This window comes from Oncorhynchus tshawytscha, linkage group LG12 (genome assembly GCF_018296145.1).
Source record: "Oncorhynchus tshawytscha isolate Ot180627B linkage group LG12, Otsh_v2.0, whole genome shotgun sequence".
Taxonomy (NCBI): Eukaryota; Metazoa; Chordata; class Actinopteri; order Salmoniformes; family Salmonidae; genus Oncorhynchus; species Oncorhynchus tshawytscha.
The window spans coordinates 61,122,077-61,147,275 of NC_056440.1; the positions used below are offsets into that span (position 1 = coordinate 61,122,077).

The window sequence follows — 25,199 nt, forward strand, 5'->3', positions numbered from 1 at the left end:
GCTATTACATGATTACATGTGTGTAATTTCATAGTTTTGATGTCTTCACTATTATTCTACAATGTAGAAAATAGTAAAAATAAAGAAAAACCTTTGAATGAGTCGGTGTTCTAAAACTTTTGACGGTAGTGTAAGTTGTTTTATTCTGTTATATTCCATAATTTTCTGACTGTAAAATATGTGTGTTTACTGTTTAATGAACAATATAATGAACTATTGATTTCATTTGCATGGCGCAGCCTATAGGCTACACAGACCAGTAACATCATTAAACTCAAAATATGCTATTCTATTTTTCTTAGTCTTATGTTTCTTAGAACCTGCCTAAATGAATTAATAATGGATTTCTTTGTGATGTATTTTCAATGGATTTATTAGAATATCAGCACATACTCCCACTGGTAACCAACAGGTGCCGGCATGCAAACAGGATGTATATAAGAAGGCTTATGCGGGCAAGAATTTTGTGAAAATGGAACTGTTTGAAAAGTGCTCTTATAAACATTGGCCATTTTTTTTTACAGGTAACATAGTCAATTCTGTCGGAACAGTGTAGAAAATAGAAAAGTGGGTAGGCTATTGGACTACATACCCTCAGCCCCCTGTTTATATAGGGATATGTAGTATATTTCACTAGTGCAGGCTTCCTGACACAGATGGCATTTAGAGTCAGTTGGTTGCAGCCCTTCTGCTTGGAAGGAGGGGAAAGGTACATTATGTCAACTTTTTTTTAAATTAATTTCCCAACTCTGTCCCCTAACAGCCCTTTCACTTTTGGTTGAGTTGTCAACTAACAAAAATATTCACTATGTCATTGTCATTTAGGTTAAACATTGGGTGGGAAAAAGATGAAATGCCCTCAGTTTTCCAATTAGTTTCCCACGTTGATTAAACATTGTCATGTAGATTTTGCGGGTTGAAATCACGTGGGAACTACGTTGGTTCAACCCGTTTTTGACCAACCCGTAGTTGAATCTGGAGTTGTTCAAGCCAAGTTATGTCGCTGCCTTTATCTGTTGTTACGCCATTGCCAAAAAAAATGACTTCATCCCTCATTTTATAGCCTACTGTAGCTAGCCAGGAGATTTCCGTGAACAAAGCAGCCAATCGTGTCGATGTACATACACTGTCTTCAGAGCACACGCAGCAACTCGATGCTTCCTGTTCAATTTGTCAGTGCATTGAAAGACAGATACATTAATCCATGGCAGAGCAACAAGCCAGATAAAATAAAGTTGTATTATTATAGAGTCGACTGGTTTCTGTTCCTACTATCAGATGGCGGTGGAAACTGTTCATCAAGAGGATGTGCTAAATGTGATATTGTGCCGAACCAGCGCAGGCGGGTGTCTTCAGGGTACTTACAAGAGAACAGAGCTACAGGTGTCAATCAAGGTCCTCTCGTCTCGAACTGCAGGTGGAAGGTAAATTTGGCAAATCTCAAATGCAATGACAAAATCTCTCTCTCAAGTCAAGTCAAGTGGCTTTATAGGCATTGTGGGAAAAAGCAAGTGGAATAGATTTTTTATTTTAATTTTATTTCACCTTTATTTAACCAGGTAGGCTAGTTGAGAACAAGTTCTCATTTGCAACTGCGACCTGGCCAAGATAAAGCATAGCAGTGTGAACAGACAACACAGAGTTACACATGGAGTAAACAATTAACAAGTGAAATAAACAATCAGAAATTAACAGTAACTTTACACTCTCAAAAGTTTCTAAATAATAGAGCCATTTTAAAAGTTGTGTTACTAGCCATGTACAGTGTTGCAACAATATGCAACTAGTTGAATTAGGCTACGAAAGGGAAAATAAGTAGACAGATACATATAGTATGTATTTACAATGGTGTTTGTGATTTTCTGACTTTATACACTGTACTCTTTGAGAGAGGTAGTTAGCAAACCAGCCCAAAGACCCCTCAGAGACACCAATACTCCTTAGCCAGCCCACAAGAATGGAATGGTCTAATGTATCAAAATCTTTGGCCAAGTCAATAAAAATAGCAGCACAATATTGCTTAGAATCAAGGGCAATGGTGACATCATTGAGGACCTTTAAGGTTGCAGTGAGACATCCATAACCTGAGCGGAAACCTGATTGCATACCCAAGAGAATACTATAGACATCAAGAAAGCCAGTCAGTTGATTATTGACAAGTTTTTCCAACACTTTTGATAAACAGGGCAAAGTTAGGATCAATTTGATCTCTCCCTTTAAGTAAAGGACGAACCGTGGCTCACTTCCAAGCAATAGAAACCTCACCATAAAGGAGAGACCGGTTACAAAGGTTTGATATAGGCTTGACGATGATAGGGTCAGCAACCTTAAAGAAGAAAGGGTCAAGTTTAAGGAGCTCCTTTAGCACCTCGGACTCAGTGACTGCCTGCCGGGAGAAGGCCAAATATCATTAATGCCAAATATCATTCCAGTTTGCTTTGTTTTTTTGTTAATTACTTGACACATTGGAAAGAACTATCTATTTTTCTTGTCTCATGATTTGGTTGGGTCTAATTGTGCTGCTGTCCTGGGGCTCTGTCGTGTATTTGTGAATCATAGCCCCAGGACCAGCTTGCTGAGGGGACACTTCTCCAGGTTAATCTCTCTGTAGGTGATGGCTTTGTTATGGAACGTTTGGAAATCACTTCCTTTTAGGTGGTTGTAGAATATAAAGGCTCTTTTAGCCAGATCCTAATTGGGATGTTGAATTTTATGTTCATTTTGATGGCTTAGAATGCCCTTACTTTGTCTCTCAGATCATTCACCGCTTTGTGGAAGTTACCTGTGGTGCTGATGTTTAGGCCGAGGTAGGTGTGTTTTTCTGTGTGCTCTAGGTCAACGGTGTCTAGATGGAATTTGTATTTGTGGTCCTGGCAATTGAACCTTTTTTGGATCCCCATTATTTATATTATAGGTGCTGGTGTAGGCCCTTGTTGGGAACAGAAGCACCAGATTATCAGCAAACAGTTAACATTTTACTTCAGATTCTAGGAGGGTGAGGTCGGGTCTCTCTCTCTCTCTCTCTCTCTCTCTCTCTCTCTCTCTCTCACACACAACTTTCCAAAATATTTTTTAAAAATCTGACACATTATTGTGGTTACTTGATTAGTGGAAACAAAAGCCTTGTGAACCAAGACCACTGCAGCAGGTGCGTGTCTGTTTGAGGGTTTGTGTGTTTTTATGCGTTTACTGTATATGTGTGCATAGGTTTGTATGTGGTGTGTTTACTGTGTGTTCTGTTCTTCCCCAGTAAGTGGACTGAGTGGATGAGAGATGTGGATGTGGTCAGACAAGTCCATTCAGAGCGGGTTTTGGTTCCTCTGGGTGTGTACGAGGCCTGGTGTCTGATGGGCCTGCTCTATGACTGGATGCCTGAGGGCTCTCTACACTCTCTACTATACCAGGTCAGTGTTATATATGCGCGCTCAGTCTAACTCAAATATGAATATGCATGTATAGTGTGTGGCAGTAGGCTAATTGATTCATCTAAGTTGGTTCTACAGCTTCCCTGTGTTGCAGCATACAGTAGACACAGAGTACACCAAACATTCAAAAAAACTTCCTAATATTGAGTCACTCTTTGCCCTCAGAACAGCCTCAATTTGTCAGGGCATGGACTCTACAAGGTGTCGAAAACATTCCACAGGGATGCTGGCTCATGTTGACTTCAATGCTTCTCACAGTTGTGTCAAGTTGGCTGGATGTCCTTTGGGTGGTGGACCATTCTTGATGATCACGGGAAACTGTTGAGCATGAAAAATCTAGCAGGGTTACAGTTCTTGACACAAATCGGTGCGTCTGGCACCTACTACCATACCCCGTTCAACGGCACTGAAATATTTTCTCTTGCCAATTCACCCTCTGAATGGCACACACACAATCCACGTATCAATTGCCTCAAAAAAAGAGAATCCTAAAAATCATTCTTTAACCTGTTTCCTCATCTACGCTGGTTGAAGTGGATTTAACAAGTGACATCAATAAGGGATCATACCTTTCACCTGGATTCACCTAGTCAGTCTGTCATGGAAAGAGCAGGTGTTCTTAATGTTTTATACACTCAGTGTATCAACAAACTGGTGGACAAACTGGTGGTCGATAGATGCACATAAAGTTAGTCAAGTAATGTCCTTCTTTTGATTGCTTTATTTACAATTCCTGTGTCTTCATGGAGACCAGTGCTGTGCTTGTCGCCCACATGCTGTGCCTGGAAAGCCCCTGGCAGATGCAAAAAGAGATCTATCTTTCATCAGCACTGTCACTGCCTTATTTACACAAAGAGCTCTTCCTGTTTCAGGAGAAAGTTCAGACAGTAGACGTGACACTGCACATGATTTAGTCTATCTGTGGTTAAACTGTATTTACACACAGTAAGTTGTGTTGTGGTCATGTTGAATTCTATAGTATTTTCAGTTCACAATTTCAACTTCGTGTTGTCATGTGCTTTTTTTTCAGTTCCCTTTTATTTATTATCCATTATAATGAAGTGAATAGATTTGATACTGCATCTTTTGAATGATTGTAACCTTTGTTATCCCTGTCAGACCCAGCTGTATCCAGGTCTACCCATGAGTTTCAGGCTAAGCATCCTATTAGATGTGATAGAGGGGTTGTGCCACCTCCACTGCATACCACTCCCCCACCAGGCCCTGAAACCCACCAATGTTCTCCTGGACCAGCAGTACCGGGCCAAGGTAGAGAACAGTGACTGATAACTGACCCAGTCCTGTACTACAGAGACTCAAGTCTTCTCTCTGAGTGGTGAAACTAATGTGAGAAAGAACTCCCTTTGATTGATGGTATATTTTCCATGGGATATGGTGTATTGTGAACAGTTGCAGGTGTAAGCTTTACAGTGTACGTACGTGGGTTTGAGTCTGTGTTAGAGCAGGTGTTTTTTGTCGGTTTGTGTGTGGGTGTTTATGTTCATCTGTGGGGGTGTTTATGTTTGTGTGTGTTGTCGTTTATGTTCATCTGTGTGGGTGTTCATGTTTCTACCCCCAGGTGAGTGACTGGGGCCTGCCCAGGGAGTGGAGGGTTGGCTACTCTCTCTCTGCTGGAGGGGGGCCCTGCTTCAGGGACTTGGTGTACCTGTCTCCTGAGGCCCTGACTGGCACCACACCCACTGTGGAGGCAGACATGTACAGGTGAGGTCACCTTTCATGATCCTGCCACTTCAAACAGTCATATTCACCAATGAAATTTACCAGGTGGGGGAAGGATATGTTTACCACTTTTCTACAGATGCCTTTACTAATGACCATGCAGTTACCCAATGAGCATCTTCTCTCTTTAGCTTTGGTGTGCTGCTGTGGGAGACGTTGAACAGAAGACCACCATGTGAAGGTGTCTCTATTTCTTTCCGTCCATTCAAAGCACAACTCTGTTTCTATCAGCAGAGACTAGGTTATACCTGGCCGTATATCATACAGTCTCAATATTTTATTACATTTGTCATTTGTAACACATCATTGTCATTGTCTATGCCCAAGCAGATTTGCTCCAGCTGCTTTCGGGTGATGATGGGATTGGTTCAGGCCTGAAGGATGAGCTGCTACCCAAGCATGTACCCCACTGCCATACCCTCTCTCAGCTGATGACCAACTGCTGGAGCACTAACCCACACAGCCGTCCAACAGCAGAGGGTAAGTCTGTCTGTGAGGGTGAATCAGAGTGTAGATATATAATGGTGAAGAGAGCAGCTGTGCCTGGTCTTTGTGATCTCTCCCTACAAGTCCCCCTTCCTTGACTGCTTACCTACCTGCCTGTTGAGGACGAGTGACAAGCAGAATCACTTGCAGCACCCACTTCCTCTCTGTTCCACATGCCGAGACTGAGAGATACAATCCCATACCCTACTTCTGCCACTTAATCAATAAGACTCTTTGAGTCTTCTCGTCTAAATTGTGTTCAATTGTTTATTTTCTGATGTTAGTTCATATCCATGTATTTCCTTGCCTATGACTGCCATGTGGGTATTTAAAAAAACGGAAACTTTTGGTGCGTTATGTTCAATGTGATGTTTACTTGGCAGGACATCTTTCTCATGTCCTCTTCTTTCTCTGGCTCTCTGTCCACAGACTGTGCACTGGAACTGAGGAGCGTCATAGGAACCTTTGATCCCGATGCCATGACAAGGGCTACCCTCAGGGTGAGGGAAAGCAAGGTACGGATCATCCTAATTTAATAAGTTCTATTACACCACGAAGTCCGATATTCTCTGTTTCCACAAGCCTGATCTGCTATCAGTTTGTTTTGACTGAGGAAATCAGGATATGTTTCATGTGCTTTTAATCTCTCAACAGTTATTACTGAAAATAGTAAATAGACCAGTCACTAATCATGAGCAAACATGCGTATGTGTTTTCTGTCCCTTTACCAGGAGAGGGCGCTACATGACTCTAAAATACATCCTGTGAAGGACATTCCCATTGAGATAAATAACCTAGAAGTGAGCTTGGTTCACATTTGTTTGTGATATTCTGATTGTACTTAATGCTTGTGATGTCTTACATTGAAAACAATATTTACTTATCTCATTACTAGGCCTGCGCTGGTTCCGGAGACACTAAATGTGTGGGCAACAAGACACTGCCCTTTCCACAGACCTCCTGTCCTAGTGAAACGCTCCCTAATCCCACTACAGCCATATATACAGGGGAAGCACCCCAGAGGAAGCACTGTCAGGGTAAGAACTTCAAACTGATTGATAATGAGAGCAGTTTGTGAATATGCTCAGTTTGTTGTCAGTGAAACCACCCTGTTGTTTATCTTCTTTATTAAATAATAATTAATTGATATCGTATCTTGAACAGTCTAACAGCAACGTGTCTCTCCCCAGACTGTGTGTCTGGCTCTGTGTTGTCTTCCACCAGTCCCAGATGTCCCAGCAGTGGACCGGGTCCTGAGCATTCCAGATGGACAGGAGGCGTCTCCCAGGGACAGAGACACAGCCCACCACCCCCACTCTCCTCCAGTCCCTCCAAAGCCCTCAGACAAAGCCCTCTCAACCAGCCCACTGACAGCTCCCATGGTAGAAAATGTGTTTAAGCTTAGACCTCCCACCTATTACCCAGTTTTGTCTGCAAACGTATGTACAGTGCCAGACTGTAGCTATCTAGAATTGACTTATCTTTCTCTAGCGTGTCTAAAATGTTGCTGAAAAAGGTGAAGACAAAGTAAAGCAATATGAAAATGAGTAGACGTTACAAACAGTGCCTCCATTTGTGTGTTTGTATGTGCACAGTAAGCAGTTTGGGGGATTGCTGGTTTCCTGCATGGCCATCCTTTCACAGTCTTATCAGTGTCCAATGCGTTTCCTCCCTTGAGGATCTTTGTTTCTCTCTACAAGTTGTCTGTTGTCCCAGTAAATGCTCTGAGTCCAAAACATTTTGTCTTTTTAAAAAGCAATACATGGCTACTAGACATTTATGATTGTGACCAGTGTGTTGAATAAGAGGGTAACTTGTCTAGTAGGGCTATGAATCTACGGTACGTATTACTGTCTTTCATATCATATAGCTACTGCTTGTCTCTTGTCCTCTTTCTCTGAGGTGTCCAGGTATTTTTCTCAAAGTCCTCTCTACATGATTTGTGTCTTATGAGTGTTTGAGAGAGATGTGATATTATAGTTCTTGTGTCATCCCTGAAACTTCACCCTCCCTTCTTTGTCCGCAGCTGCACGGTGTGTGTCTGCGACTCCGGTGGTGGTGAGCTATTGTCGTATGCTGCGCGAGAGACGTGAAGGCATCATTCGAGGCATGACGGAGGGACGACTCAACAACCTGCTGGATGTGCTCATCTCACGGCGAGCCCTTCCCCCGGAGGCCTTAGAGGTCATCTCTGCCTCTCTGACACTGACCTCTCGCACACGCTCCCTACTGGACACCTGTGCCTGTCAGGGGGAACATGCAGCTTCCCTGGTAGCTACCACCCTCGGTCTGATGTCCATTGCCACCAATCGTGGCCCCCCACAGATGCCTCACTGAAGGTGGATGGATGGTTATTAGAATGGGGGGGTTGTGTTGTGAAGGGCCCCTAACCAAATGTATCTGTTTACGGTTTATCATGTCATACTGTATCTCAGAGAGTGTCAATTGAGACTGGAGCCTTGGAATGAAGAGCTGAGGAACCCTAACCAAATCTATTCTATACTCACTCAGGTCTAATACAGACCACGGTCAGTCAGAGTGAATATCAATTGGAGAACCTGAGATTCCTAATTTCATCAGAACAGCTGCAATGACTCATCTATATCCATAGAGATCCATGTTGGGGACACACCTGTCCATGCCTTTGATAAGTCTGAGTATTCATTCAGAGTGGTGCAACCTCTGAAGTTGATGTCAATCAAACGTTTGATTAGAGGAAGCTACTGTGACAGTCAAATGATAGAAACAATCGTGTTGGAGAGAAACCAATGAAAGTGAATAGCTGTGTGGATTATTCATCTGCTTTGATCATGTTTATGACCCATCACTAGCGATAATGAGTGTTAGCTATGTGTTGAGGGACTACTGAGTTAGCACACAAAACACAGTTTGTTCTATATTATATGCTACATTTTCTGTGTTGTGTTGTGACTTTTGACCCTCTCTCTGCTCTGTGGGTTATTGTGTGGTGCCACAATGTTGCTCGTCTTTTGACAGCCTGTTTGTAAAGTACATATTGTACGAAACTATATGTTCAAAATAGTTTGGATTGTCCTGTTCAGCACTTTCTGACTTGGTATCTTGAAACAAGATTATTATTTGTTGGTTTATCAGATAAAATAACTGAACTTGAGTCTCATTTTATGCCACATTTGTTGGTTATTTGTGTTTGTAAACCTGTTAAATCCTTGAACCTATAGGTCATTGTCTCATTCCCCTCAGGGTACCCTTTGATTTTGTTGCCCATCTCGCGCAACACGCCTTTTAACAGTACCTGTCTAATTGCATGTCTGGTGTTCACACTGCACCACCAATGGCTTCACACAGTACCAATTGTCACACAAGTAGAGTCTAAAGACGTGTATGTACTAAAAGGGTAAAATGAGAGGCCCAGTGAAGTATTGGCCATAGTGTACAGGTTTTTTTGTTGTTGGTCTGTTTAACATCATGCTGAGAACAGAAGACAGTACTTTCCCCAACCACTGTCTGTGTGAATAGCCTAATGATTGGAATATTTGGAGCTGTATAATAAAGTAAATTAATATATAACGACATGATTAGATCAAGACTCCTCCTTGACACTCAAGCAGCTCTTTTCTTGTTGGTTTTTGAGTTCATGCACTCAGAAACAAAGGCAGATGTTTAATAAAGGCTGTAATGTTCATCCAGTGGCTTAAACTAGGTCTACTTCTAGAGTTGTTGCCTATTACTGTTGCGCTCAAATATATAGCCCACTGAGCACACACTTGTTGTATCAATGTTTCCTCGTCATTTCAATGAAATTACGTTGAACCAATGTGGAATAGACGACTAATTGTCATCTGTGCCCAGCGGGTTTTTTCTCGCTTCAAAAGTGGTTGAATGGCTTTTTTTCACCCCGAAAGCACCTGCAAATTTCCACAGATGAGAAATTACACAGTAAACGAGAATCACTTCCCTTACCTCCAACCAAATTCATTTGATTTGAATTCCGAATAATTGATTCCAGGTAATTATTTTACGTTGAAATGAAAAATCGGTTTCATTTTTGTTTCTTGGTCCAGTGCAGTTGTAAATCAAACAAATGCACTGAACACAAAGTGTTATATATATATATATATATATATATATATATTTTTATATATATATATATATATATATATTTTTTTTTTAATTTTTTTAAAGTAAATAGTGAATCATACAAGTGTTCCAATATACTGTATTTGAGAGACCGTATCCATTCGTGTGATCGTTTATTGCCGTTGTTACGTGACTATGATAATTGATCTCTGCTGAGTGGGGATGCCGCAGCCACACATCTTGGCAGGTCGTCAAGAGCGATAAACAGAAAACAAGAACAAGGTAAGACAAATAGCCGATACAAAATGTAGCGGTTACTACTAATTTCACTAGTTGGTGTAAATGCCTGATTCACAGCCTACCTGCCATGTAGGATAAAGGCCGTTGTTATTTCCTGGAAAGAATATGAAAAAAATTACTGGTCCCTTGCGTTTGCAAAGGGTTTTACTGTATGTTTTACTGAACATTACAGTAAACATAATGTCAATATTGTTTTAGAAACAGACCAAAATCAATCTAATTTAGGCTAAAAATTCAAATCCTCGATTTCCCTGTAGGGGAGAACGGGGTTGGTTGTCACAGTGCTTATTCAAAATCCATTGGGGCTTGTGTAATAATTTGCTGCTACTGTAGGCTGAATGATAGAACAGCTATTTCCATGTTAAAATGTTATGGGGTGCATTTTTCTCTATTGTTTTTGGTGGTTGGATGGTTGGTAGGCCTACGTTATGAACAAATAGCCACAGCAGTCTACTGTTAAAACTAACTTAAAGTGGATACATCCTCAGTGTTAACAGTAAATGCGCGGCAGAAGTTGCACTAAATTTTCGCAATGTTCAAGTTCGTGGTCAGCAGACCAGAAATTTGCTCAGGGCCTAATTTCTTTTGAGGGAACATTGGTCAGATGCATGATTTATGTCTACCTGGTTTGAGAGATTTTGATAAGCCATACCCCAGAATGATCCTTTTACTGAAAACGAAAGGCTGGTAATTTAAAAGACTCATAGTCATAAGTCATTACTTTCCTTTGTGTAGAGACCTTGTGAGTATGGTGGTAAGGCTGGGCAATATATAGTCTTTTAAAGTATACTGGTATGGATCCACGTACCGCTGTTTTAAGAAAAATACAGTCTATGATACAGTGCTAAATAAATGAAAAGTTGGACAAATTGGACTAGTTTACTGTCAGTTTTGTCCTAGTTTGGGGTTGAGTATAAAACAATCAGAATGGAGAAAGCCCATTTAAACCACTTAGAATTCATTGGTTGTCATCTAGGGATGCACGATATATCGGTGAACATATCGGAATCAGCCGATATTAGCTAAAAATGCCAACATTGGTATCGGTGTCGATGTCGATGTCTAGTTTAACGCCGATGTTAAAAACCGATGTCAAAGGTACCGTGCATACCTATGTGTAAAGTTTTGCGCTACACATAACCTCCATCGATAAGAGACATTACTGTGCAGCCGTATTCATCGACCTGGCTAAGGCTTTCTACTCTGTCAATTACAACATTCTTATTGGCAGACCCAACAGCCTTGGTTTCTCAAATGATTGCCTCGCTTGGTTCACCAACTACTTCTCCGATAGAGTTCAGTATGTCAAAACGGAGGGCCTGTTCTCCGGACCTCTGGCAGTCTTTATAGGGGTGCCACAGGGTTCAATTCTCTGGCCGACTCTCTTCTCTGTATACATCAGTGATGTCGCTCTTGATGCTGGTGATTCTTTGATCCACCTCTACTCAGACGACACCATTCTGTATACCTCTGGCCCTTCTTTGGACACTGTGTTAACTAACCTCCAGATGAGCTTCAATGCCATACAACTCTCCTTCCGTGGCCTCCAACTGCTCTTAAATGAAAGTTAAACTAAATGCATGCTCTTCAAATGATCGCTGCCAGCATCTGCCCGCCCGTCCAGCATCACTACTTTGGATGGTTCTGACTTAGAATATGTGGACAACTACAAATACCTAGGTGTCTGGTTAGACTGTAAACTCTCCTTCCAGACTCACATTAAACATCTCCAATCCAAAATTAAATCTAGAATCGGCTTCCTATTTCGCAACAAAGCATCCTTCCCTCATGCTGCCAAACATACCCTCGTAAAACTGACCATCCTACCGATCCTTGACTTCGGCGACGTCATTTACAAAATAGCCTCCAACACTCTACTCAACAAATTGGATGCAGTCTATCACAGTGCCATCCGTTTTCTCACCAAAGCCCCATATTCTACCCACCACTGTGACCTGTACGCTCTCGCTTCATACTCGTCGCCAACCCCCAGGCTCCAGGTCATCTACAAGTCTCTGCTCACTGGTCACCATAGCAGCACCCACCATAGCACCCACCATAGCACGCGCTCCAGCAGGTATATCTCACTGGTTACCCCCAAAGCCAATTCTTCCTTTGTTCGCCTCTCCTTCCAGTTCTCTGCTGCCAATGACTGGAACTAACTGCATAAATCTCTGAAGCTGGAGACTCTTACCTCCCTCACTAGCTTTAAGCACCAGCTGTCAGAGCAGCTCACACATCACTGCACCTGTACATAGCTCATCTGTAAATAGCCCATCCAATCTACCTCATCCCCATACTGTATTTATTTATTTATCTTGCTCCTTTGCACCCCAGTATCTCTACTTGCACATGCATCTTCTGCACATCCTACCTTACCTTACCTCTCTTATCCTACCTCATTTGTACATGCTGTATATAGATATTTCTACTGTATTATTGATTGTATGTTTGTTTATTCCATGTGTAACTCTGTGTTGTTGTATGTGTCGAACTGCTTTGCTTTATCTTGGCCAGGTTGCAGTTGCAAATGAGAACTTGTTCTCAACTAGGTTAAATAAAGGTGAAAAAAACACAGCATTCCTAACATAGCCCACACAATGTCTGCTGTGTGGATCGAGCAGTCAACAAGTCAAGCAGTCATTTGAAAGAGTAAGAACATTTCAGCGAGACAACTCAAGGGCGAAATCCATTAAAGCCAAGATAATAGAATTCATTGCCCTTGACAATCAACCATTCTCTGTCGTGGGTGATGTTGGCTTTCGCCGACTGGTCGAGCACCGGTACACACTACCAAGTGTGTTATTTTTCAGATGTTGCCCTACCGGAGTTACACAGTAATAGCATCAGTGCTATTAGCTTCACGGCATCCATAGTATGGAACGCTGTTTGGGTCTTTGCGTGTGAAAAAAGATACAGTAGCACTGTCAAAGCTGTACAAAAAATTCTGCAAACAAGCAAACACCGACATCTGGGGTAGCTAGCTTTAGCTTGGTGCCTAGCTCGCACCACTACAACCAGCCTGAAAACAATGAGCAAGGAGAAACAGGAGTCATTTTCATTATTCTTAGCAATGTTTTAGGAGTCCTTGTAAGTATTAGCTAGGTTGCCAATTGTTGTTCGTCTATTGAAATTGAACTTCAGTTCATGAAAATAAATGGCTAGCCAGCTACTTAACCCTATTGCCCAAAGCTAACGTTATAAGCAGCCAGCTAGCTTCATCTGGCTAGTGATGCTTGACCGGACCTGATTATGTGTTGTGGAGCTAGCCACAATAAGGATTAGGCACAATAGTGGAATTTGCAGATTGCCTTAAAAATACATATTTAATATTTACAGAAGTATGTGGACACACCTTCAAATAAGTGGATTCAGCTATTTCAGCCACACCCGTTGCTGCCAGGTGTATAACACTGAGAACACAGCCATGCAATCTCCTTAGACAAACATTGGCAGTAGAATGGCCTTACTGAATATCTGAGTGACTTTAAATGTGGCACTGTCATGGGATGCCACTTTTCCAACAAGTCAGTTCGTCAAATTTCTGCCCTGATAGAGCTGCCCCGAACAACTATAAGTCAACCAAAATCGTCTTTCCTCGGTTGCAACATTCACTACCTAATTCCAAACTGCCCCAGGAAGCAACATCAGCACAAGAACTGTTTGTCAGGAGCTTCATGAAAAAGGTTTCCATGGCCGATCAGCCACACACAAGCCAGATGCAAACCAGATGGGATGGCGTATCGCTGCAGAATGCTGTGATAGCCATGCTGGTTAAGTGTGTCTTGAATTCTAAATAAATCATAGACAGTGTCACCAGCAAAGCACTCCACGCCATCACACCTCCTCCTCCAAGCTTCACGGTGGGAACCACACATGCAGAGATCATCTGTTCAACTACTTTGTGTCTCACAAAGACAATGGCGGTTGGAACCAAAAATCTCAATTTGGACTCATCAGACCAATGAACAGATTTCCACCGGTCTAATGCCCATTGCTCGTATTTCTTGGCCCAAGCAAGTCTGGGGGATCAAAAAACTATCTGCACTATTAAAAGCTGATTTACACCCTAAAAATAAAAAATAAATAAAATACTATCAGTCCACCATCAAAACAATAGCTTTTACTAGGGATTGTTTCATTATGCAGACTATGCAGTCTAGCCCTTGCAAAAGTATTCACCCCCTTGGCATTTTTCCTATTTTGTTGCATTACAACCTGTAATTTAAATGGATTTTTATTTGGATTTCATTTAATGGACATACACAAAATAGTACAAATTGGTGAAGTGAAATGAAAAAAATAACTTGTTTCAAACAATTAAAAAAAAAATCTAAATGGAAAATGTGGTGCGTGCATATGTATTCACCCCCTTTGCTATGAAGACCCTAAATAAGATCTGGTGCAACCTATTACCTTCAGAAATCACAGAATTTGTTAGATTGCACACAGGTAGACTTTATTTAAGTGTCACATGATCTCAGTATATATACAACTGTTCAGAAAGGCCCCAGAGTCTGCAACACCACTAAGCAAGGGGCACCACCAAGCAAGCGGCACCATGAAGACCAAGAAGCTCTCCAAACAGTTCAGGGACAAAGTTGTGGAGAAGTACAGATCAGGGTTGGGTTATAAAAGAATATCTGAAAATTTGAACATCCCATAGAGCACCATTCAATCCATTATTAAAAATTTTTAAGAATATGGCACCACAACAAACCTGCCAAGAGAGGGCCACCCACCAAAGCTCACGGACCAGGCAAGGAGGGCATTAATCAGAGAGGCAAAAAAGAGACCAAAGATAACCCTGAAGGAGCTGCAAAGCTCCACAGCGGAGATTGGAGTATCTGTCCATAGGACCACTTTAAGCCGTATACTCCAGAGCTGGGCTTTACGGAAGACTGGCCAGAAAAAAAGCTATTGCTTAAAGTAAAAATATAAGCAAACACGTTTGGTGTTTGCCAAAAGGCATGTGGGAGACTCCCCAAACATATGGAAGAAGGTACTCTGGTCAGATGAGAATAAAATGTAGCTTTTGGCCATGAAGGCAAATGCTATGTCTGGCGCAAACTCAACACCTCTCATCACCCTGAGAATACCATCCCCACAGTGAAGCATGGTGTTTGTAGCATCATGCTATGTATGTTTTTCATTGGCAGGGACTGGGAAACTGGTCAGAATTGAAGGAATGGTGCCAAATACAGGGAAATTCTTGAGGGAAACCTGTTTTAGTCTTCAAGAGATTTGAGACTGGAATGGAGGTTCACCTTCCAGCTGGACAATGACCCTAAGCATACTGCTAAAGCAACACTCGAGTGGTTTAAGGGGAAACATTTAAATGTCTTGGAATGGCCTAGTCAAAGACCAGACCTAAATCCAATTGGGAATCTGTGGTATGACTTAAAGATTGCTGTACACCAGCGGAACCCATCCAACTTGAAGGAGCTGGAGCAGTTTTGCCTTGAAGAATGTGCAAAAATCCCAGTGGCTACATGTGCCAAGCTTATAGAGATATACCCCAAGAGACTTGCAGCTGTAATTGCTGCAAAACGTGACTCTACAAAGTATTGACTTTGGGGGGTGAATAGTTATGCACGCTCAAGTTGTCTTATTTCTTGTTTGTTTTACAATAAAAGAAAATGTGAATCTTCAAAGTGGTAGGTATGTTGTGTAAATCAAATTATAGAACCCCCCAAAAATATTTTGTATTTCCAATTTGTAAGGCTACCAAATAGGAAAAATGCCAAGGGGGGTGAATACTTTCGCAAGCCACTGGACATACAGTAGTTAGCTGGTAGCCTATTTACATTACATATTGGAACTCGGACTTCACAATGTTGGGGCAATCCATCTCATCTTATCAGTGTTCACAGAACACTCCTCCTGCTCTCATGAGCGCCACTGGGTCTTTGGCAGTCGTCAGCTTGGTTTCCTGGGAGTGGAGGAGAAGGAGGGTCGGCACTCTCACTAGAGGAACTGTCACTATAGTAAAAGCCTTAAAGTATTTGGTTTTAAATATATTTAAGTATCAAAAGTAAATGTTATTGCTAATATATACTTAAGTTTCAAAAGTATAAATCATTTCAAATTCTTTATATTAAGCAAACCAGCCACCACAATTTTCTTGTTGTTTTTAAATTGACTGATAGCTAGGGGCACACTCCAACACTCAGACTGTCACACCCTGATCTGTTTCACCTGTCTTTGTGCTTGTCTCCACCCCCCTCCAGGTGTCACCCATCTTCCCCATTATCCCCAGTGTATTTATACCTGTGTTCTCTGTTTGTCTGTTGCCAGTTTGTTTTGTTCGTCAAGCCTACCACCCGTTCTCCCCTTGCTCCTGTCTTTTTCTTGTTCCTGTTTTCTAGTTTTCCCAGAAAGTTTTTTGGGGGGCGTTTTTGTGCACCACTTGGTCTTGCCCTTTGTTTGTCCATCTTCATAAACAAATAGGTGAGGAGGCCGAGGCCAGCCGCTGGCGCGGCTGAGAAATAGGCTAATTAGATGCATGAAAACTATATTGCAGGGTTCGCCCCAAAGAATGTACTTTATTTGTTATCATTTAAGGCAATTTTTTGCTATAGATTGTAGATATATCAAGGACACATTGCTAGGTCTAAACAGTTTTACACCTAGTTATTTTTGATATAGTCTAGGCCGCATGATTTTCAAATTGGTAGGGCTTAGTTTCTCTTGTCTATAAAAATACTCATATCAGCATAGCTGCGGGAAGTAGGGGTGGTGAGGGTGCTGAAGCACCAGATTTAGTTTTGAACTAGGCCTTTATTACTCCTGTATGAAAAAGCACAGTATTTACAAGTTCATCATCCTGCTGAGTTCGCCACTGGGTGAACATGCTGGTGTTCTTTGCCAGAAACTTTTTATGGGGCCTAAGACATGGTAAAAAACAACTCAACCTTATGGTTCCTCATTGCACTTTTTTATTACATTTTAAATGTCGCCTTTATTCAAATCCAGGTTCATCTTAATCGAGAGACATAGACCTGGAAAGACTTATTTGCACAGTTTTTTTGCACAAATGTTTTTTTTTCGTACTTATTTTGTTTAGGCTACTATTTATTTTGAAACTTGTAGCCCTATAGGATTTGTACAGTTCGATAGGCAAAAGCCATATCCTAATAGGCTTGTTCATTTTTAGCATAAGCCAATGTTTTTAAAGGTTATAAGCCATTCGTTTTTAAAAGTTATAAAGAATGTTATAAATCATTTATTTTATCTCATTGTATATTTATGATTTTTACAGTTCGATAGGCAAAAGGAATAATAGGCCTATTTAGTTTTTAGCCTAAATCAATGTTCATTCAAGTGTTATAAAGATTGTTATAGGCTAAATAATAATTTATTTAATCTGATTGTTGTTGACTTTTATACAAATGCACATATAAAAGCCACAAATGTAAGCCATATAAAACAGACTCATCATTCATTCATGCACTGATTCATCATTCATTTAGCCTATTTTTTTATATATTTTTTCTGCTTATTGAAAGTGTTGCTGCGAGAGCTTCTACCCTGATTTGCCGGTTGTGCAATATAAGGACATTAAAAGGCTAAACGCTTCAACAATATTATACATATTTGTTTAAAAGTTTCACTTGTGAAAGTAACGTTTACTGCCATTTGTATTCACAGTAGCCTATGTGTAGGGTCCTTTTTCCCAAACAGCCAATGATATAGGCCTATCTGACATTTCGGGCTGTGTTGGTGCTCTCTGCTCTTTCTACAATCTACGTTGTTCTCTTGCATAATGTTATAGTCTAACTACCACATATGCATTGAAATGTATTAGGACTATGGCAAATAGGGAATAGGCCATTTGGCATGTCGCCCTGCAGTCAAATTCAAATATACTACACCATTGTTTGTGACATCACAATGTCGTCACCGTCGACGATGGCTGTCAAACATTGTCATAGACGATGCAACTGTAAAATTGCTTGCTTACATGTGGAAATTAAAAAGGAGGGTTATTGTCAATTATTTCTTTAAAACGTTCATACAGTTTAGACATGGGTGTGAGATGATGGGCAATGATGGGGCCTCCCAGAGCTGCAGAGGTTTCCGCTGCACCGGTGAGTGGGCTTGAAGGAGAGTAGAGAGATTTGCTTCAGAGGCATTAGCCATGCTAGTTTTCTTTCTCTCTTTCAAATCTCTAATTCTCTGTCTTCTCCTTTCTTGTCTCTAGTCTCTTAGGGCAGATAGCACCTAGTCAGAGGGGACCCTTTTCCCAGAAGTAGCCAGCCAGCTAGGACCCCAGACAGACAATCCCAGCATGGGGAACCAGGACGAGACCAGGAAGCTGAACGGCAGCTCCTTGCACCCCGACGGCACCTCAGCCGTGGCCCCCGAGCAGGCTAAAGAGAGCATGCAGATGAAGAAGGAGATCTCCCTGCTCAACGGAGTCAGCCTCATCGTGGGCAACATGATTGGCTCCGGCATTTTCGTGTCTCCCAAGGGCGTGCTCATCTACAGCGCCTCCTACGGCCTGTCGCTGGTCATCTGGGCCATCGGTGGAATATTCTCAGTGGTCGGCGCTCTGTGTTACGCAGAGCTGGGCACCACCATCACCAAGTCCGGGGCCAGCTATGCCTATATCCTGGAGTCCTTTGGTCCATTCATTGCCTTTATTCGCTTGTGGACATCACTGCTCATCATTGAGCCCACCAGTCAGGCGGTCATCGCCATAACGTTCGCTAACTACCTGGTGCAGCCACTGTTTCCCACGTGTGAGCCACCCTACTCAGCCTCGCGCCTCATCGCAGCCGCCTGCATATGTGAGTAAACACTTATGACGCGCTTACGCCCTCTCTGCCTCACTTTTTCCTTTATCCTTCTCTCACAAGTGGCAAACAAAGTGTCAAAGGACACTCTCTGAAATGCAGACACTGTAAAAATAGAATATTAGCAGACTGTTTAATTTAAGTTGAGTCACTAAAAATGCTCTTAAATTGCTCTTAGTAGGACTTGCTCTCTAGGTTTTCCAGTACCTTCCTACCTCATACCCATTAACCCTTCGCTACTTCAGCAGACCGGTATGCTGACATTTGGGCCAAGAAATAGTACATACTGTTCCTGCATTACAGGGTGTACATTTGAACTTATTCCAAATCTGTTTTCATGCATGTGTGTGCACTCACTGGACTGTGCATCTGTACAGACAGAAGCCCAATAGAGCAGGCAGAACTACTCTCAAAGTTAAGAAGCTTCGAGTCCTCTCATCGTGTGACCTGTGAATTGTAACACATAACATGTAACTAATTGAAAGAGTACTGTGTGATTGAAAGTCTCACAGCACAGTAAAACAATTTGTCTCTGATCTTTGATCTTTACCAGTCTTCTGCTAAGTGCTCGTCGGCTGATGTTGCGTGAACACTGTCTTCGGTTGGCCTAGGTTTGCTGACGTTCATCAACTCGGCCTACGTGAAGTGGGGCACCAGGGTGCAGGATGTCTTCACTTATGCCAAAGTTCTCGCCCTCATCGTCATCATCATCACAGGCATAGTGAAACTATGCCAAGGTCAGTGACACTAACACTGCTGCCAACACACTACTGTTGATTCATTTTCATATCAGATTTTTATCCCATTTGCATGAGAGGTTGTATAGTAATTATTGTAATTAGTAATTATCCTCTCAGGATACACCGTGAACTTGGAGGCGTCGTTCCAGGGCTCTTCTACAGACCCAGGAGACATTGCCTTGGCCCTGTACTCTGCCCTGTTCTCCTACTCGGGCTGGGACACACTCAACTTTGTTACTGAGGAGATCAAGGACCCAGAGAGGTACTCGTGACACCCTGACAAACACATACCAAACATACCGTTATTGACCTGTTTGATTTCCGCCTCTATAGTCAGTCATTAACTAGCCTGGCCACAGATCTGCTTGTGCTGTAGCCAACTCCTTTGTCGTACATGACAGTTTGGCATGACAACGAATCCAACAGAGCGGTCGGCTGAAGCACAAACTGCTCCACTCCCGTGCTAGAACGGTAACTGGGTTCTGTTACTAATTGGAGGAAGCTTTGGTAACAAGGATGTGTGAATGCAGTGGTAGATAATGGAGTGCCATAGTGATCGCTGGCAGCTGGCTGTTATTCCAAAGTAGAACCTACTGTATGTACATTCACACATTAACGCCATTGACATGTAACCTTACCACCATGTTGCACTGTAGGTTAAAGCAAGTAAACTCCGGTAAGAGTATATGCCAAGCAGAGAGAGAGACGTATACTGTATGAATGATAATGTTTGACCTGTTTCCATAGGAACCTGCCCCTGTCCATTGCCATCTCCATGCCCATTGTCACGATCATATATATCATGACTAACGTGGCTTACTACGCCGTGCTGGACATGAGTGCCATCCTCGCCAGTGATGCCGTGGCTGTGGTGAGTTCAGAATTAAGAGCTCTCACTTTTATATCATGGAATAGAGCTGTTGAAGAGCAGATTATTGCTCTGATTTCTGGGAATGTAGTTTGAGAGGTAAATTGCATGCAGCACCGACCCACATGCCACATGTTGAAGTTATTACCAGGCGATTAATGCCCTTGCTGTTTATTTATGTATACATTGAGTTGATGTTCTGTTCCTAGGCCTGTTTGGCTTTTGATTCTATAAGCGTCTGCTCACCCTCAGGCAACGCTGTCGGCTGGCCCGGCCCAGTGAGAGTCTGGATGTTTAATTGCAGGCCAACAGACTCCCATTTAGATATGGATCTTTCTTTATAAATGTGTAAAAGTGCCCCCTGGAAAAGTGTGTTTTTGAGATTCTGTGATAAAATTAAATCTTCTCTGTAGACGTTTGCCGACCACACTCTGGGAGTGATGAGCTGGACCATCCCCATCGCTGTGGCTCTGTCCTGTTATGGAGGGCTAAACGCATCTATTATCGCCGCATCCAGGTAAACCCTGTGACACACACATACACTCCCATACAATGCCCTAAACTTTATAGTCTTGCTGTACAGTCTAAGGTCTCGATTTCCATGTTCCATCTGGTTATATCTCTGGTTATGTTGAGCTCCGCTGGTTTTTATAGTGACGTTCTATAATAAAACCCATCTGGAGTTACTTTCTGGTAATGGCTACGGAGGTGCACTAAATTGCCAAAAGTATGTGGACACCTGCTCGTCGAACATCTCATTCCTAAATCATGGGCATTAATATGGAGTTGGTCCCCCCTTTGCTGCTATAACAGCCTCCACTCTTCTGGGAAGGCTTTCCACTAGATGTTGGAACATTGCTGCGGGGACTCGTACCCATTCAGCCACGAGCATTAGTGAGGTTGGGCACTGATGTTGGTCGATTATCCCTGGCTCGCAGTCAGTGTTTTAATTCGTCCCAAAGGTGTTGGGTGAGGTTGAGGTCAGGGCTCTGTGCAGGCCAGTCAAGTTCTTCAACACCGATCTCGACAAACCATTTCTGTATGAACCTCGCTTTGTGCACGGGGGCATTGTCATGCTGAAACAGGAACGGGCCTTCCCCAAACTGTTGCCACAAAATTGGAAGCACAGAATCGTCTAGAATGTCATTGTATGCTGTAGCGTTAAGATTTTCCTTCACTGTACTAAGGGGCCTAGCCCAAACCATGAAAGACCCAGACCATTAATTCCTCCTCCACCAAACTTTACAGTTGGCACTATGCATTCGGGTAGGTAGTGTTCTCCTAGCATCTGCCAAACCCAGATTCGTCAGATGGACTGTCAGAGAACGCGTTTCCGCTGCTCTAGAGTCCATTGGCGGCAAGCTTTAGACCACTACAGCCAACACTTGGCATTGTGCATGGTGATCTTAGGCTTGTGTGCGTGCGGCTGCTCGGCCATGGAAATCCATTTCATGAAGCTCCCGCCAAACAGTTATTTTTGCTGACGTTGCTTCGAGGCAGTTTGGAACTCTTCAGGACTCGTGGTCCTGTTCTGTGAGCTTGTGTGGCTTACCACTTCGCGGCTGAGCCGTTGCTGCTCATAGACTTTTCCACTTCACAATAACACCACTTACAGTTGACCGGGGCAGCTCTAGCACGGCAGAAATTTGACTAATTTACTTATTGGAAAGATGACATCCTATGACTGTGTCAATTTGAAAGTTACTGAGCTCTTCAGTAAGGCCATTCTACTGCCAATGTTTGTCTATGGAGATTGCAAGACTGTGTGCGCAATTTTAAACACCTGTGAGCAAAGGATGTGGCTGAAATTGACGATTCCACTAATTTGAAGGGGTGTCCACATACTTTTGTATATGCTGTATGCCACAGATTTACCATTATGTTGTCTAGATACTCTAGGGGCCGCTAGTGCTGAGCGATTAACCGAAATGTATGTTATTTTTGTAATTGACCGACATCTGTTAAATTATTTGATTTCAGTTTCGTTCTCTTTTTTTTGAGCTCTCAATTCACACGTTGGCTGCAGTTTCACTCGTCATAAATCAGATCATGCATGAACTGTGCGATGTAGCAGGGAGTTGTAGTTACCAATAGGCCAATTTTCTACGTAGTTTAGCGCAGAAAACATGATTATTAACCACATTGACCATAATCCATTGCACGGCTATTTGTCTGGTTTGTGTGGGGCAGCCACGGAGAGGGAGAGAAGAGACAGAAGAGGCGCGATTGAGAGGGATAGAGGGCAGTTGCTCCGTGAGGTATCTCTATCTGAAAATACATGATCTAAGTGATGGACAGTTGGTATTCAGCAGTCATAAAAGTAGGCCTTATTTACTTTGAAGAACTATTGAAATAGTTTGGGCTCCTGAGTGGCGCAGCGGCCTAAGGCACTGCGTCTCAGTGCAAGAGGCATCCCTACAGTCCCTGGTTCGATTCCAGGCTGTATCACATCTGGCTGTGATTGGGAGTCCCATAGGGCAGCGCACAATTGGCCCAGCGTCGTCTAGGTTTGGCTGGGGTAGGTCGTCATTGTAAATAAGACTTACCTAGTTAAATAAAGGTTAAATATAAGAAAATATGATTTTGTCAGACAACATAGGCAGGAGCTCTATAGAGATGAGGTGATGAATTGGAATTAAATAATAAAGTCATCAAATGTAATTTATACAACAACTGAAATACTTAATTTAAGTAAAATCATGTGAATAACTGATGATTAATAAGTGATAAACAGTAATGGGCAGGCACTACCATCATGGGACTTTTATGATTTTTTAAAATTCTGTGTTGTTCAACCCACATAATGCATAGTGCATTAAACAATGTAACCGAAACTGAACTGACCAAACAAAGCACTAATCGCTCAGCACGATCTCTAAGTGATACCTCTGCCGTTGGCAGGCTGTTCTTCGTGGGTGCTCGTGAAGGTCACCTCCCGGACGCCTTATCAATGATTCATGCGGAGAGGTATACACCTGTCCCTGCTCTGCTCTTCAACGTAAGCACCCCCTTTTCCTACATCACTTACATCACAAACTTTAGAGAAATGTCATCAACTTCTATGCCAAACAAACAAAGTAGATTAATCTCCACTGTCCACATCAATGCAATCCTGCTGTCAGTGCTGACACCTGGTGGATGGACATGCCCAGTGCAGCTTCCTGACTCTCTGGTGTGGATGATGCTGATGAGCCATGTCTCCCCCTGTTGGCGAGTCATACATTCTGCCTCTGTTGACCAGTGTCTTCTTTGTTGTTGTTGTTGTTGTGTATCCACAGTGTGCCATGGCCTTGGTATACCTGACTGTGGAGGATGTCTTCCAGCTGATCAACTACTACAGCTTCAGCTACTGGTTTTTTATGGGTCTGTCTATCGCTGGGCAGATCTACCTGCGCTGGAAGGAACCAGACAGACCCAGACCACTCAAGGTGAGATGAGATAACTTGACTGTCTCACCCGTGAACCAGTATGTTCATACTTTACCAATTAATAGACTAAAGATAAGTAGTTACATGTAAGGCAACAATAAATGTTATTTTCTTCTTCTTCCTTCCATGTCTGTCCTTGTGTTCCTGTGTGCAGATGACCCTGTTGTACCCCATCATCTTCTGTTGTTGCACTGTGTTCCTTGTGGCAGTGCCACTCTACAGTGACACCATCAACTCTCTCATTGGCATCGCCATTGCCATCTCAGGAGTGCCAATCTACTTCCTGGGCATCCACCTGCCCGAGTCCAAACGCCCACCCTACATTACGAAGTTACTATGTGAGTTTCCCTCTCTAAATAAGACCCCTTTCCTCAGCCTGTTTTCAAATAAGAACTGATTTATATTCCTGTCTTGTATAATAGTTTAAAATAATTCCATTGAGAGATGTGGAATCAGTATTTTATTTTAGTAATTTATGACTGCTCTTAACTCTTTCTTTCTCTTGTGCCAGGTTCTTTCACACGCTTCACACAGCTCACCTGTTTCTGTGTGCTCACTGAGATGGACATCAATGAGTAAACCTCACTCCCAACCATGACACAAGGTTCTCACCATGTTACCCACCACCCTTTGCAATTCACAAACAGACTCATGGGACCAACTCATGGAAATTCATCTCTTTTGCAAAAACAAGGAAATATTTATACATTTTACCTGAATGTCTCACTACTACATTAGTCTATAGTTTACAAGTTGGGACACTATACACACGTTTACACACACAGACAGGTATAGAGAGGTGACAGTGTGGGACTCCAGTTGCTTTTCACTGTCACCAACCTGGTGCCTGATGGTTCATGTGAAGTTAAGCATTGGGCCAGGACAGATCCCAAGGAAACCCATGGTCATCTGACCAGTACTCTAGGACATCCCCTCCTCCTTATGTCATTATACTACTCATAGTTTCACTTCTCCCCATCTCCTGACATAGCATTGTCCCCTGCCTGGTGTATGAGCTGAGGGGGTGAGATCCACATCAGAGCCTGTGGAGGTCTCTCCCTTCTCAGGGGCTGGAGATCCATGTAAGATGGCTATACATCTTGTATCTTGTGATGGAATTACCTAGAGGTTAGAAAATGTTGTTTTATGATCTCAGAGTACACTTTCATTTTTAGAATTTGAATGTGCTGTGCCTGTCAAAAACATATACACAGAGTGTACAAAACATTAGGAACACCTGCTCTTTCCATGACATAGGCTGACTAGGTGAATCCAGGTGAAATCCACTTCAATCAGTGTAGATGAAGGGGGGAGACAGACTAAAGAAGGATTTTTAAGCCTTGAGACAATTGAGA

General features: G+C 42.5%; 2 protein-coding genes across 4 annotated transcripts; both read left to right on the forward strand.

Annotated features, from left to right (window-relative positions):
• Positions 1-964: 964 nt before the first annotated feature.
• Positions 965-9,205, forward strand: LOC112263564 (receptor-interacting serine/threonine-protein kinase 2). Of its 3 annotated transcripts, none has more exons than XR_002955510.2 (11): positions 965-1,424; positions 3,251-3,404; positions 4,545-4,694; positions 5,005-5,147; positions 5,297-5,346; positions 5,496-5,645; positions 6,081-6,166; positions 6,383-6,451; positions 6,547-6,688; positions 6,842-7,491; positions 7,678-7,801. XR_002955510.2 is itself a non-coding variant. In XM_024439975.2 (11 exons), the coding sequence occupies exons 1-11, from the start codon at positions 1,279-1,281 to the stop codon at positions 7,986-7,988; spliced, it is 1,593 nt and encodes a 530-aa protein (XP_024295743.1). In that variant the 5' UTR covers positions 969-1,278; the 3' UTR covers positions 7,989-9,205. The 3 variants fall into 3 exon arrangements, 2 of the variants coding, with proteins under 2 accessions (XP_024295743.1, XP_024295745.1); XM_024439975.2 differs by having other exon boundaries at positions 969-1,424; positions 6,842-7,033; positions 7,678-9,205; XM_024439977.2 differs by lacking the exon at positions 6,383-6,451 and having other exon boundaries at positions 969-1,424; positions 6,842-7,033; positions 7,678-9,205.
• A 664-nt stretch (positions 9,206-9,869) lies between these two features.
• LOC112263565 (Y+L amino acid transporter 2) lies at positions 9,870-25,125 on the forward strand. The gene is made up of 10 exons (XM_024439978.2): positions 9,870-9,992; positions 18,214-18,802; positions 19,420-19,545; positions 19,666-19,810; positions 20,296-20,419; positions 20,830-20,933; positions 23,318-23,414; positions 23,695-23,844; positions 23,999-24,182; positions 24,356-25,125. Exons 2-10 carry the CDS (start codon positions 18,301-18,303, stop codon positions 24,421-24,423), a joined length of 1,500 nt encoding a protein of 499 aa, XP_024295746.1. The 5' UTR covers positions 9,870-9,992; positions 18,214-18,300; the 3' UTR covers positions 24,424-25,125.
• Positions 25,126-25,199: the final 74 nt, after the last annotated feature.

What these genes read in the sequence shown, in the direction of transcription:
- LOC112263564 (XM_024439975.2), top strand. Translation starts at nt 1,279, where the DNA reads ATGGCGGTGGAAACTGTTCATCAAGAGGATGTGCTAAATGTGATATTG. An exon ending in TCTCGAACTGCAGGTGGAAG is followed by an intron (nt 1,425 to 3,250) that starts GTAAATTTGGCA and finishes GTTCTTCCCCAG; the next exon opens with TAAGTGGACTGAGTGGATGA. An exon ending in CAGCCGTCCAACAGCAGAGG is followed by an intron (nt 5,646 to 6,080) that starts GTAAGTCTGTCT and finishes CTCTGTCCACAG; the next exon opens with ACTGTGCACTGGAACTGAGG.
- LOC112263565 (XM_024439978.2), top strand. Translation starts at nt 18,301, where the DNA reads ATGGGGAACCAGGACGAGACCAGGAAGCTGAACGGCAGCTCCTTGCAC. An exon ending in CATAGTGAAACTATGCCAAG is followed by an intron (nt 19,546 to 19,665) that starts GTCAGTGACACT and finishes TTATCCTCTCAG; the next exon opens with GATACACCGTGAACTTGGAG. An exon ending in ACAGACCCAGACCACTCAAG is followed by an intron (nt 23,845 to 23,998) that starts GTGAGATGAGAT and finishes TCCTGTGTGCAG; the next exon opens with ATGACCCTGTTGTACCCCAT.